At 37.8% G+C, this 13,565-nt stretch overlaps 1 protein-coding gene across 3 annotated transcripts in view; it reads right to left on the bottom strand.

Annotated features, from left to right (window-relative positions):
* trappc9 (trafficking protein particle complex subunit 9) overlaps nt 1–13,565 on the bottom strand; it is a 250,150-nt gene that overhangs the window by 75,062 nt on the left and 161,523 nt on the right. For all 3 annotated transcript variants that reach the window (XM_042506368.1, XM_042506370.1, XM_042506369.1), the window contains 2 exons: nt 13,038–13,191; nt 3,948–4,038 (listed from right to left, as the gene is read on the bottom strand). In XM_042506368.1, coding sequence (XP_042362302.1) covers nt 3,948–4,038; nt 13,038–13,191 — 245 coding nt within the window. The remainder of the gene's footprint in view (nt 1–3,947; nt 4,039–13,037; nt 13,192–13,565) is intronic.

Genomic DNA, 13,565 nt, shown 5'->3' with positions numbered 1-13,565 from the left:
TAACAATTCATTCTAGGGTAGCGAAAACACAATTCTTATTTTCAGGTGATTATACACTGTTGAAAATCATGCTTATTATGTTATAATCCATGTCTGCCGAAATATCCCCTTCAAAAATCCTTTAAATTTATAATTGTCCTTTTGTGTTTCTCAGATCTCATATATTTACTCTTTTAGAGACATTAAAAAGGTTTTGTTTAAACTCTAATAATGCCAATCAAATGCCATTAAATCTGAGACAAACCACTTACACTAGATTTTGATGCAAATGAATGAGATTTTAGGGTGCCAATTGGACACAATACATTTTCTTTGAAATTTGGAACAATACACTATCCTGTATGTATAGAATAAATGCATTTTTTTATATCAAACTCATCTGGTTTAAAAACAAAAACAAAGCAAAACTTAGATTTTACTCTTAATCTTCAACAAAGAGCCTTCCAGATAGCCGGGGCGATCACTCGGGTCAGCTGTTCCCATCCTGACTTGACCCATGCTCGGGTCATCTCAGTTGCTTGTCATGCTTCTTAAACCGCAAGTCGAGGAGGGCGCCCTGTGCTAAAGTGCTCTGATTGAAAGCCACATTGGAAGCAATTACAATTTTCTTCCACAGGCTGATGGTCCTCAAGAAATTTGCTATATATTTGGCAGCTGGATGCCAGTCGTGGAGAGGTGTGAAGCATTCCTGGATTAGCCAAAGAGCCATCAACAGAGCCAACAACACAAGTGGGCCTGTGCAGTATACATACACTGGCATCTACCTCAATCAAATAAATGCAATATGACAACATGTAATTGTGTACTGCTCATGGATACAATTTTCAAAACGTGATTTTTAAGTCTTATGATCACAATAGGTTAAATAATCCATAGGGTGCAAATAAAGCGCAATGGCAGCTATGTTTTTAAAATTAAAAGGGTTGAAAAATTATTAAAAAGTCTCTACCAATGAGACTGAAACAGCACAAATAAGGCAGTGCTTGTTTAGTAAAAGGCTTTGGTCAAATGTCAGTAATTTAGTTTTACCTGGGAGTTAAAGGTTTTCATTTGAATAATTCTATCGCTTTCTGGAGGATAGAAGAGAAATGTTTGAGTGTATCAAAATGGGTATTATTGAGGATAAAATCACCATGAGATCTGCAAAAAATTCAAACAGCTTGTACTTTCTTATGAAAAGGTAAAGTGACTTGATTGTCAGAGGGGCAACGGGTGGAAAAAATGAATGATTAGCAGTTAAAGTAGTATTTTCTGGCATCTTATACTATGTTATTGAACAGAAATAAAAAAAGCAATATTGTACAGTCTCGATCATTAGTAGGGAAACAACACAAAGCTTTGGACATTAGCACAGCCATTAAACACAACTACAATCATTTTTTTAACAGGCAAGTTATATTCATCTACAGTATCTGTGCAAGTGTGAGGCTTACAGAGACACAAAGGCATTTAAAGCAACCGCTGGACTAACGATTTTAGACACAGGGGAAATGCTTGAACTATACCCGTAATTGAGCCTGTGATAGTCTTGGCAACCCTGATGAAGGCATCCTAATGGGCTGAGGCAAATTATCTGGCTCATAATCAGCAAGCCTGCAAAGGCCTAGACTGGAACTGCAAAACTACCTTTACAGAAATGAATAAATGAGGAGAAGTCCTGGTGGAGTTGTTCTACCTGGCCCCCTTAGAGGCAAGGTTATGGTAAAGATAATGAAAATGGGGACTAATTCATATCATGTCTAATTTAGTGGGTTCTAACATATTAGGTATAGAATTAATCAAATAAGGCCAAACTTTTCTTTGAATGTGAGTTTTGGTGCCACAATGACGGGCAATATGTGGTCTGCAACAGCTGGTAAGGCTTGTTGTTTATAGCTAATATGATTGCGAGATATGACTTTTGCTTTATGCTTTCATTACATGATTTTGCTGATGACTTGCGGCCACTACTCTGGGTGAGTCAACATTCAATGACAGTATAAAACAGACAATAAATCAGGTTGTTTTTATCATTTGTGAACAACCACAACTACGAGAGATCCTTCAGCACACAGTCATAAATGTGCACAAAAAAATAATAATAAAAAGTGTATATATATAAATATATATATATTTTATTCTATATGTATATATGCAATTCAAAGTTATTGCCACCAAACTAATTTGGTCTCAAATGTCTAGATTTCGTCTTAAGTATTAAGGCACTTAGGGCCCACACAGTAGTAAACATTTTCGCTGCCTCATTCAAAAGCCATAAAAAAACACTCCACTTTTATAATTTGGACTTTGTATTAGAAAACCGAACAGGGGCTAGTAGTTTTTCTTATACTCTCTTGACATGAAAAAACAAATCTAACTCCATACTTAATGCTTTGAAAGCTCAGCAAATTGGCACAATTTCAAAAACATGGAAAACGGGCAATGAGCAACTTGAGAAGAACTGACCCCCCAAAATGGCACACAGCAGCAAAAAAAAGTACAAGAAAATACCAAACAATTAGCTCCAAAAAGGAAAGTTAAAAAAATTACCTAGAAAATTTTTTTAAAAAGCAGGAAGTGAGGAAGGAAGTGACCTGATAAAGACAGACCAACGTGCTTTGGGTACAAAGATTTAAAAAGGCTGCTTGTGAAAGGAAATTATTAAAGTCTCAAAGGGTTAATAATGCATAGAAAAAGTAGAATTTAAAAAATAAAATAAATAGATGGAAAGACATGCTCCCCTGAAGTGAAGCCAAAACATCTTGATCGCCCCTAATCGCCCCCTCCATTATAGCAGGTCAGACATGAGAAAAAAAAAAAGATCAAAGTACACTTCAATTTTTTTTTTTCCAAAACTGGTTCCTGTTTTTTTTTTTTTTTTAAGTAGTTCTTATCACACTGATTTCAAGTGTTCAGTGTTCAAGTGTTCAGAACAAGGTGGCAGTGGCCGTATCCTGAATATGTTGGCTTTATCTTTGTGACATAGGAGGAAGTGGGGATGCATTGTCCATTTTTACATACACTCATTGGTAGGCGCCCTGAAAGGTGTGTGAGATCCGCTGTGGACCGATACAGGCGCACACACAGACAATAACAACCTCTGCGACTGTGTAGATAACACACATAATGTGGAATATCAATCCAAAGACAGTTATCTCAGACATCTTCACAACAGCTTTCCTCACAGAAGAGGTGCATCTCAAATGCCAAAAATCTATAAAAAAAAAAAAAAAGCAGAGAATCCAGTGAAGTACCTGCCTTGATCCCTTCTCCCCACCTTTATCTCTGTCTCAATAGATTCCTACATTTCCATGCTTGATCTGCTGCGTGGCTTCATTTTGCAGATTGCATTCTCTTTGCGAAAGCAGAACAGCCCCAGCTGACTAATCAAAATGCTGGCAGTGCCCAAAGAGGGAGCAGGAATCTCAGAAAACAAACACCCGCAGTAAATCAAAAGTGATTTCAGAGGATGATCACAGATGGTGCGACCGAAGAGTGCTCCTACAAATTCTGCGCGTCCCGGGTGATTCACGCATTTCCCAAGCTGCTGTCTACACTTCTCCAAAATAGCCTGTAGCCCATTATGAATGCAAATAAAAAACATGGCTTGAGACCAGTTCTGGGGGTTTATGTGCTGACAGGTAAAGTGACGGCAATGAAACCACACAGATAACTGTGATTGGCAGGTAAACGTATGGAAAACATAATGGGAGTTCTAATTTAAAGAATAATATATGTGACACACAACAGTCACAGCAACACCATCAGAAACACTCACTCTAATTTCATATTTGCAAGTGTTCATTCAATAAGGATTTCATGGGAACAGATCTGCAAAAATTGCATGTGGAGTTCACAAGCTTTCAATCATGACGGTGGTGTAAGTGTGTGATCGCAGCTCATAATCTCATGCACACACACACACACACACGCGCGCGCGCGCGCAGGGTCACACATGAGAGACTCACCCCACTGCAAAGGAGCAAGCTGTAGGTGCTCCAGGACCAGCTGGTTGAGGACTCCTTCCACGCTGGCCTCTCCACGGCGCCGCAGGGACGGGTGGGCAAGGGTTAAGGGCAACATGAGAGAGAGGCTTGGTGCATTTCAAGTGTTAATCAACATGAGAAGCTCTGCTGTATGCATATATACATGAGTTACTTGCAACATGTATTGTGATTATAAAGGACTAAAACTGCAGAGGAAACAACTTAAAACTCAGGATTAGAGTTTGAAAGTCAGTTTTACTACTTTAGTTCACCAGTACTAATAAAAACAGTATTCCAAATCATAAATAAATAAATACGATATTAGACGCATACACTGCTTGTGAACTTTGGGCCAATACCAGCATTTTGAAAAACAATTTGCTTGATAGTTCATTTTTTGTGTGTATATTTACTTTTTGTTGTTATTCATTCCCCCTTTTGTGCCAAAAAAAAAATCTTCATTATAAAGGAATGTGCCTTTCATCACACTGTCTTTGAACAAGCACAAATTCAATCATGCAAATTAATGAAATAACCTTTAATATAACCTTTCACATTTTAAAAGAAAAATATATCATGCTTCAAACAAATATGCTTACTCCTTCTAATTTATCACGATTCCCTTTTTATTATCCATTTTGCATTGCTGTGAAAATATCAACAAATGTATCCCTCTTTTACGCGATTACATTTGAACACATCATGAGAACATTTTAATGTACCTTTATCCAATACTATTTTTATCAAATAGAGCTTGAAAGCATCATAATGTAACTCAACGCAACATCCGTGAGCTGTAAGCTCCGGCCACCAGCTAACAACAGCTAACATGAACCGGTTTTGTTTTCTAAAAAAATCATACAAAGTATAAAAAATGACACTTCAACTGCTTTTATTATATACAACTTAACTAAGTATTCCTCCTCTTGTTTTTTTCTGCCGTCCTTACTTTCTACACATTATTTCAGAGAAACCATTACATATTTTCCCCTTTGAATCATGTTTTTTTTCTTCTTTTTTCCTGATTGTTCTGGTTTACTTTCTCAAGTGATGAGTTTCAGCTCTGAGTAACCACACTGCATTTTGTTCTGAAAATGCACATTAGAGTTACCATTAAATTTGTGTGAATTGCAGAGGCAATCATCGGGCAATGAGCATTTGACATTTTAACCCCATTCTATGATACTTGCAGATAATATTAATGAGCCTGTACGGTGGTCATCTTGTGTACTTTTTCTCCCTGACAGTACGGGTTTGGCAATTCTGATGATGTACTGAATCCAGAAATATTGCAGAAATAACCTGTTTTTTTTTCTTTTTATCAGAATTATCACATTTATTAAAAAATCAAGTCAAGTTGAACATCAGCGGAGGAGACATCCCCGCTTTCCCCACAGCCAAGTCAATTAAGTTCACTACTTGCATCACAGTTACTTATTTCCTAATTTTATTCGCAGAACTTCCTACACTCTTCTACAGGGAGATTAAAGGGCCAAATTGACTTTGTGTGTAAAAGATGCTTTAGCTGCTTATGCACTATATACTGAATGTGTGGATGCACACTCCTAAAACATTCAAACACCAATAAATAAATAAAGAAATAGCTGCAAATTAGTCATCAAGACATAGATAAAGAAATGTGCAAGACTGGTCAGCTATAATTAATTACAACTACAAAGAAACATAGCATTCATTTGGCTTACAAGTATCAACACAATATTCAAAACAGGGAAATAAATCTCCCTACAAATGAACTGCTTTGTAATGGTGTAATGCATTCATTAGATGTCAGAGGTCCGTGTAGAGCATGTGTCAGTAACCTGACTATGATGACAGCATTAAACCGATCGTAGGGTAGGCTATACATACGCTGCATCAAAACAAATGTGGCTGTCAGAGAGCAATTACCCAGATAATGCGCGATGATAAGGACACAGCTGATCATTTACACAGCTGACATTTGGAATAATGGGTGAGACAAGCAGCGCTCAGAGCACCAAACCTGTGTCTATTAACCTTTGAGGGAGAGTACAGTATGCAGAGGCAGACAGAAAGAGAGAGAGAGAGAGAGAGAGAGAGAGGAGCCATCTACAGACAAAACACGCTGCGCCAAAAGATGCCTACTGTGCCGGCTGGATCGTTTCCAAACCCAAAAGTCTGACTCATAATGAATCACATGTCACAACATGCACCTGCATCTTATTAGAATGAACAATGGCGAACAAAGTAGTGTCTTTGATCACTTTAAGCATGGACGTGTAGCATGTCTACCTAAAGGTTGCAGTGTTGGGTAACAGAAGCACCTAACAGCTGCAGCATGTCTTCATCAGAATGGTACTGTAGCATGATAATCAGCAGCCTGAGCATCTGATGTTCCATCCTCAGTGGACCCTCGCGCTTTCAAATGGCCATGTTACATAACACGAGGATGCTCATTACACAAACTGACCCACTGCGCAAAGAGCAGCCACTGTTTGATTCCTATATTGTATTATTCCACCAGTAGAGGACACACACAGAACACTACCAACTCTGCTATGACTGTCAGTTCAAACACAATTCAAAAGATTGAAAATGTTTCATCTGTTAGTGTGCTAAATATTAGCCACATAGTGATAACATTATGTGACTATTTCTTATAAGATAGATATGTTAACACAATATCGTACTGCACATTAGGGCAAACGGTGGCTAATGAATTGTCTTGGCAACTTTTGCATGAATTACATTCTAATGACTTTGGTGATCCCCAAACTTTTCATCTATGCAATTCAGCAAGTCATATTTCCATTTGCCAAGTACTAAGCACCAAACTAAGATGGCATCGCAAGCATGATAACATGCTGATGTTAGCAAACAGCTCAAGGAACCACTGTGCTTAACCCTTTGAAATCTGGGCAAGTTATCTTGATTTATTTGAAAAGCATAGAAAGAAGGCAATGAGCAACTTAAGAAGAAATGACCCAAACGTGAGCAAGAAATTAGTCAAAAAAAAAAATATAATAATACCAGAAAATTAGCAAACAAACAGACAAACAAAAATGGGAAATGTTTAAAAAAAAAAAAAAAAAAAGGAAAAACAAAGGAAATGTCTCAAAAAAACATCCTTAAAATACTATAATAATTCCGGATTTTTTTTAAATAGGTAATTATGATAATTATGGATGCTGTTTAGTTTTAAACATTTTCTTCAGCTTTTTAAAAAAACATTTTTTTTTTCTCAATAATTAATATCTTGTGAATTGCAGAACATTTCTTGCCAAGTTGCTTACTGCCTTTTCCCCCCATGTGTTCGAAAGAATCAAACCGAATTGTTCAGGGTTCAACGGTTTTAGTATTTGTGAAAGGTATTTGAACTCAGCACAAGAAAAGTGATGATGAATCAGGTTTCTAAGGGTTAAGCATAACCTCAAAGAGAGGGGGTAAACTGTAGTTTTTTTTTCCCCAACCATATGTAACTTCATATTATTAGAAATACATAGCCTACTATGTTACCCATGAAGGAAACAACCCTCATAAACTTTTGCTTTGTGTGAAAGCCCTAAGAGGCAAGGCAAAAAAAATGTAGCCATTGATGGATATTATCTCCTATGTACAATATGTAGGAGATAACATCTCTCACACAGGAGATACATTGTTGGCTTAATAGGGCCTTTTTGAGAGTGAGAAAGCTGTGCAGAATGAAGCACTTAGTGCACGATAGAAAAAGCACTGAAAGTTCAGCCAAATGCAGCATAAACAAAAGGGTCAGTTAACTAACAAACATATTTATTAATTTATGACACAAAGGTCCACAGTAAAACATAGTGGAACTGGACAGTGGCCTGGCAGGTTGTCATACAGCTAAGAACCACCTGCCTGTCAGTGTTCCCACACACTCACATACGCAGTCTACTCAGAAAGTGAAAGAGAAAGAGAGACTGATTTATGTTTTCTGCACTAACGTTAACAATACAGCACCTTTATAAAATATTAGCCCATATATGCTATATAATTAGCCTAGAGCATGCATCTCAAATACCAGCATCCAAGCCAAGTTTTGCTTAGCTGCTGTTTCAGCACCATGGATAGCTCTGCTGTCCATAGTAGACACCTAAAAGAGATGCCTGCCAAGCTGCAGACCACTGCAAACTACCGTGTGAGTGGTTTTTAGCCATCAAACGTGGGTGTTTTTCATCGGCAGACATAACATCCCATACGAGACAATTTATTTAAAGTCTATAACTTTAAAGTTTTGACCAACATTACCTGCAGTTTCTTTGGTTTTCACCTCACCTCTAAGGGCTTCTGTATTTTTGACAAAAACTGATGATAAATTGGTCTCACTATACCAATTCAGGCGCTCGGAGCATTTATCTGCCTTATAAGCACAATTTAAGTACAGCATTATGGGAAAAAAGGGGTCTTAGGTCTGATTTTCAGTCAATACATGTGGACATGGATCATAATGAGCCGTGCGAAAAGCGTAACTGTTCATTTGATGAGACCGACTAAAAAATAAACTTGGTAAACATCACTTGTTGTGTGAAACAGTATCAAAGTCTCCAAAAAAGCACTCCAAAAAAAGGGAGCGCTCAGTCCAACTTCCAGGTGCAGTGTATCACTTATATTTGTAGGCAGCAAGCGTCAAGTCCATTCCTTTAAAACTGCTATAGCAGTGAGCAGTAATGGAAACAATGTGTTGATGATTAGCATGCTTGTCCACCCACTAAACTTATTGTCAACAATCATTCAGAGTTTGGCACTTTTCCGTTTGTTGCCCAGAATTCTTTTACGTCTCGCACCATAGTTCTTCCTGGCAAAAGAAAATAGATAATTTTTGCTTACACTAATTCAAAACGTCTTTACAGCTTTATGAAATACCTCCAAAGTGTTGCTTGGCGTGTTGGTGCATTCCTGCTATGGGCTGACGGACTGGCTTTAATATTTTTTAGCTATTTTTTGTGATCAATGTTAGCAATTTGGTGCTTACTTTTAAGCTATATTAGCAACTTTTCAGTCATAATGCATATAGTAAAGCATAAAGAGTGGGCAGGTGGTTCAAGAAACGGCAAGCCTTGACAGTTGAGATTACCCTTAGAACAAAAAAATAGTGCTGCCTGAGGAGTACTGCTGAGAACAGTGCCTTGAAGGTGATCTATGCAATTTTAAAACAAATCCTACAGCATATCAGTGTCCACTGAAGTCAATCTATATTTGAAGTAACACGCTGTCACTTCTGGCTGGCCGCAATATCCTAGACAAACTGTAATCTAGATGTACTATGCTGGCTGAGACAGCTTTACAAGGAGTTACAATAATAACTAACTTTGAAGTGGATATTAGTGCTGGTTAAGAGAGCTACTGAAACACAAATTAACTTCCACACTGTATTCTAGGGATGATTCATGAACTTGGCAATGACCTCCTCAAGGGGAAGACACGCATTATAGATGTCCTCCTTTATTTCTTTGAATTTTTCTCAGTGGCTCTACTGTATATGGCAGAATCTTTCCCTATGACTGAATCCCTACAACCAAACACCATAAACAACACAGGAATAATCTTGTAGAGAACTCGTAAATTAAAGTGACTGTTTTTTTTTGCTCAGGGCCAAGTGAGCGCTTCGAAGTGTGACACGCACCGCAATCAAATCTTTTATTACTCTCATTCTTTCATGTTGTAAAAGGGGAAAATCCACCCTGAAGCAGAATTTACATTGTGCTAGTCCAAGGATGTGAGACAGCTGAGTCACTATCCTTACACACAGAGAACTCTCCCTGTGCAGGAAATGATAGCATCAAGATTCAGCTGGATAACATCATGTGACAATTTTGGTGTTGGTCTTTTCACACTGAATGAATGAGTGAGTTAAGATAAGCTATGTTTGAGATATTCCAGCAAATTATTTGTTTTTTAAACACACAGAAACCTCCAGAGCAGAAAAATTAAGCCAACATGAAAGTGCCAAAAACTGCAGTTTCTTGAATAGCTACTTGTAAACAAGTCAATGCCCAAAGTTCCTGGTTTTATATGGCCAACTTTACAGCAGAAATTAACACATTTGCAGGCTATTTTGGTCTCTATAGCTAATTTACTAATTTGTGACAACTGTACAGGGGGCGGATTTTTATACAACTCACCCATTTAAATGTAATTGAGGCCTAATGTTATGCAATAAAAATGGTGTGGTTACTTTGTGCGACGGGTAGATGCCGTCCCTTAAGAAGTCACTAACCTAGCGTTGGTTAGTAACGTTACCATGGCATTAACCCAGATTTACAGTTTATAGACATAGCCACAGCTGGTACTATCTTAGTGTTTCTGTTCATAGAAGTTAATTGTAAAACTTTGGCCTCCTTAAGTCTTGTTCAGTGTTTGATTGTACTAGAAGGGAGTCAGATGTTTTGATAAGTACAAGTTTTAAAATTGTTTTATTTTTTGCTTGAAAACAAATAAGTGTTAGCATTAGCATCTGAGTCCAAGACAAATTTTCCTACAGTGACAATAAGGTATGTTGTATCGTATCGTATCATATCGTATGGTGTCCTTTCCTATCCTATCATCACACTTAACCATTGCTGTAAATGAATTGTTCCAACAAAACTAGCGGCTTTTATTAGTATTATTGCCTCCCTTTAGTCCAATTATGGTCATTTCTGGCTCTGGAAGATCAAATATGGCCCAAGTATAACCTAAGGCTTCAAAACAGGAGGCAACAAACCAAACGTGATTGCAACATTTATTATTTTATAAAGTCTATAATTTGATCAAGGGGCTTCAAATGTCACACTGTTCATTTCTGGTTCAATTTTTGAAAGTTCTAAGTTATGTATTTATGGCTGCTCAGCTCCTAAATGTTTCTTTTTGTTTGTTTTTTTCCCTACAGCCAAGAAAAATCACAGTAGCTCTTTTACTGTCTACTGAGCAGCTACAGGATCTCTCTGTTAATGACGTTAACTTGCTCGAGCCTGTCTAAATGCTGTTCATCTTCAAAAGGAACATGTTTATATTCACAAATTGCACTCATAACACATGTTCTAAATTGCATAAAATGATCAAACAGACTGTTTCAGGCTCAGTTTTTCTACAGTGGAAGTACTATCAGACTTGCTGCTGGGAATATATTTGTATGTCATTTTCTTTCTTCATCCCTGCCTACACACTGCCAAATTACTTGTACATAAAACAATGCACATAATGATGGAGGTGTTTACGCCTTCATAAAAAAGGGAAAATATAATGGCAACTTCAGAAGCTCAGAGATTGGATTCATCATTAATTGTACACCATGCTCACCAAAAATCTGACAGGCGGTTCTTAAATCTCTGAATATGTGCGCGACAACTGCAAACTGATGATTTATGGGCTGATACAAAGCACTGTATGCATGATGACTGCAGCTCTTTTCAACAGCAGAAACTCTTCCAGGAACCCAGACGCCTTTTATGGCACTTATGGACTTTATCTGCATTTTAACTGGTTAAAATTCTGGTATGTCAGCCTTAGCTGTGTAATCTAAGTAGTCCCTCATCCTGAGGAGGTGCTTCCAGAATATCAGAGTGGAGTCTTCAGTGTTGAAAGTCACTCACTAGTCAAAGTAAACCCTTTAGTCAGCTACACGTAGTGCACAACCCTTCAATCAGATTGCAAGCAAACCCTGGATGTCACTAATCGAATAGCACATTGTCGTCCACATATGTAGACATAAGCCTCTGTGTGTGAGATGGCATTTGAAGCTCTGTAAAATTAATAGAAAGTGGACTTTAACTCAGATTATTTTCACAAAATCCAACCATTTTAAGACATGTAGCCCATTTTACAAAATCATCTTATAAGAACCCTATTGTTTCTAATCACCTTTTCCACTTTGGCATGTCTCTTTTCTGACATTGATTCATGGCCTTGCAGTAAAAAAATGTGTCCTTTCTTCAAATACCCCCCAAAAAAAATCTCAAACAAGGACACTGCTCTCTAGTGTTTACATTTATCGAATATTCAAAGTTCGTAAAAGTAGTGAAACATGGGCAAGAATAAGTTCCTTTGAAACAATATTAAGAAGACATACTTACAACTAGTTATAACATTTTATAACATTGATTCAGTCTTTTAGTTTAATTTCAGATATTCCTTAATTCTGAGACTATTTGGTTAAAAAACCCTGTATAAGACTCAGTTTAGAATTGTAAGTGTCATGGCTTCCAAGGTTTTATCCCCATTACTTAAGACACATCCTAAGAAGTGGGAAAAGATAAGATACATGGATAACCCAGTGAAACTGTTGGTGATGATACCTATCATATAACTGAATGCGTCTCACTGTTTCTAAAACTACAAGTTTTCCATTTTTGTGCGCCTATGTATATTTGCCAATAGGTGAGAGAGAGAGAGAAAAAGTTTTATGACACAGTGTAGGGTCTCTCCTAACAACCCTTCAGGATGCAAATACGAATCCAGCTTGCATATATGTTACAATCTATGCCTCTACATTCTTTTTTCCCTCAAGGCAGGGGATGGTGACCATGAACATGTACATGACACGCAAGACAACAGAGTACAAAGGACTAGAGACAAAGAGTTGTCTCCCCAAGAGAAAGCAAGCCGCAGAGGGTAGCGTGCTGTCAGAGATTACCTTTGATGGACCACAAAGCTTGCCCACAGATCAGGACTTATGGGAAAATGTAGTGCATTGATGCAAGTATGTGGCACAGTTACACACCCACGCATACACACACTAAGACATCACTTCACAGTGTCACAGCAGCAAGAGCTTTGCCATACGCTTTCCCATCTGTCAGTGCAGGCGAACAAGTTCCCTGCTAGCCAGAGGGCCTCCAGATGTAGGATCCAGATGCCCTGTATCACTGATCTGACTGTCAACAAACAACAACATTCAACAAACACAGTGCATAATTTTGTTGGCTAACTTTTTGGGGGGGATTATGATCTGTTAATTGGTTCAACAAAGACTAAGGACACTCAATTATGAATGTACACTATTACCATCTTTGGCTACTGTCTTTCAAGCAATGCCTGGCTAAGGCTGGTTTCTGTTATATAACTCTACCACACATGCAGCAACAGGAAGGATATGATGCTCCAACAGATGCCCAGCTTGCTGTTGATCTGGCAGCCCTGGGCATGCTGTCGCTCCTCCTCCAGCTGTTTGGGGTTTGTGAAGCGAGCTGTCTCCTGGTCCGGCTGTGGCAGACTCTCAAAGTCAAACTTGTCAACCTGGATGGCCATCCTGCAACAGGAAATGGGACAACCACTTAAAGATAAAAGTTTCCGCAGTAAAATGAAATTGAGAATGACATAATAGTTACGTGTCATTTGAAACTTTAAAAATAAGTTCATAGAGGTTCAAATGACTTGACTCAGATTTAAGGAAGTTGAGTTGCTTATTAGTATTATTTATAGTCAGCATTTAGCTTTGGTAATTTATGTGTGTTTACAAAAAGTTAAAATATTTATTATAGCTCTTCAAGTAATGATTGTTTCCATTGTGGATAAACTAATGATGGGAGCCCACCACTAATTGCCTGAGCCAGAGGCAACAACTTCTGATCTTTTTTTTTTTTTTTTTTTTTTTACCTACAACCATTTAGTTCACATTAACAT

This window comes from Plectropomus leopardus, chromosome 18 (assembly GCF_008729295.1).
Source record: "Plectropomus leopardus isolate mb chromosome 18, YSFRI_Pleo_2.0, whole genome shotgun sequence".
NCBI classification, from domain to species: Eukaryota; Metazoa; Chordata; class Actinopteri; order Perciformes; family Serranidae; genus Plectropomus; species Plectropomus leopardus.
Note: the sequence above shows the minus strand (reverse complement) of the source record. Positions and strands in the feature narration are given on the sequence as shown.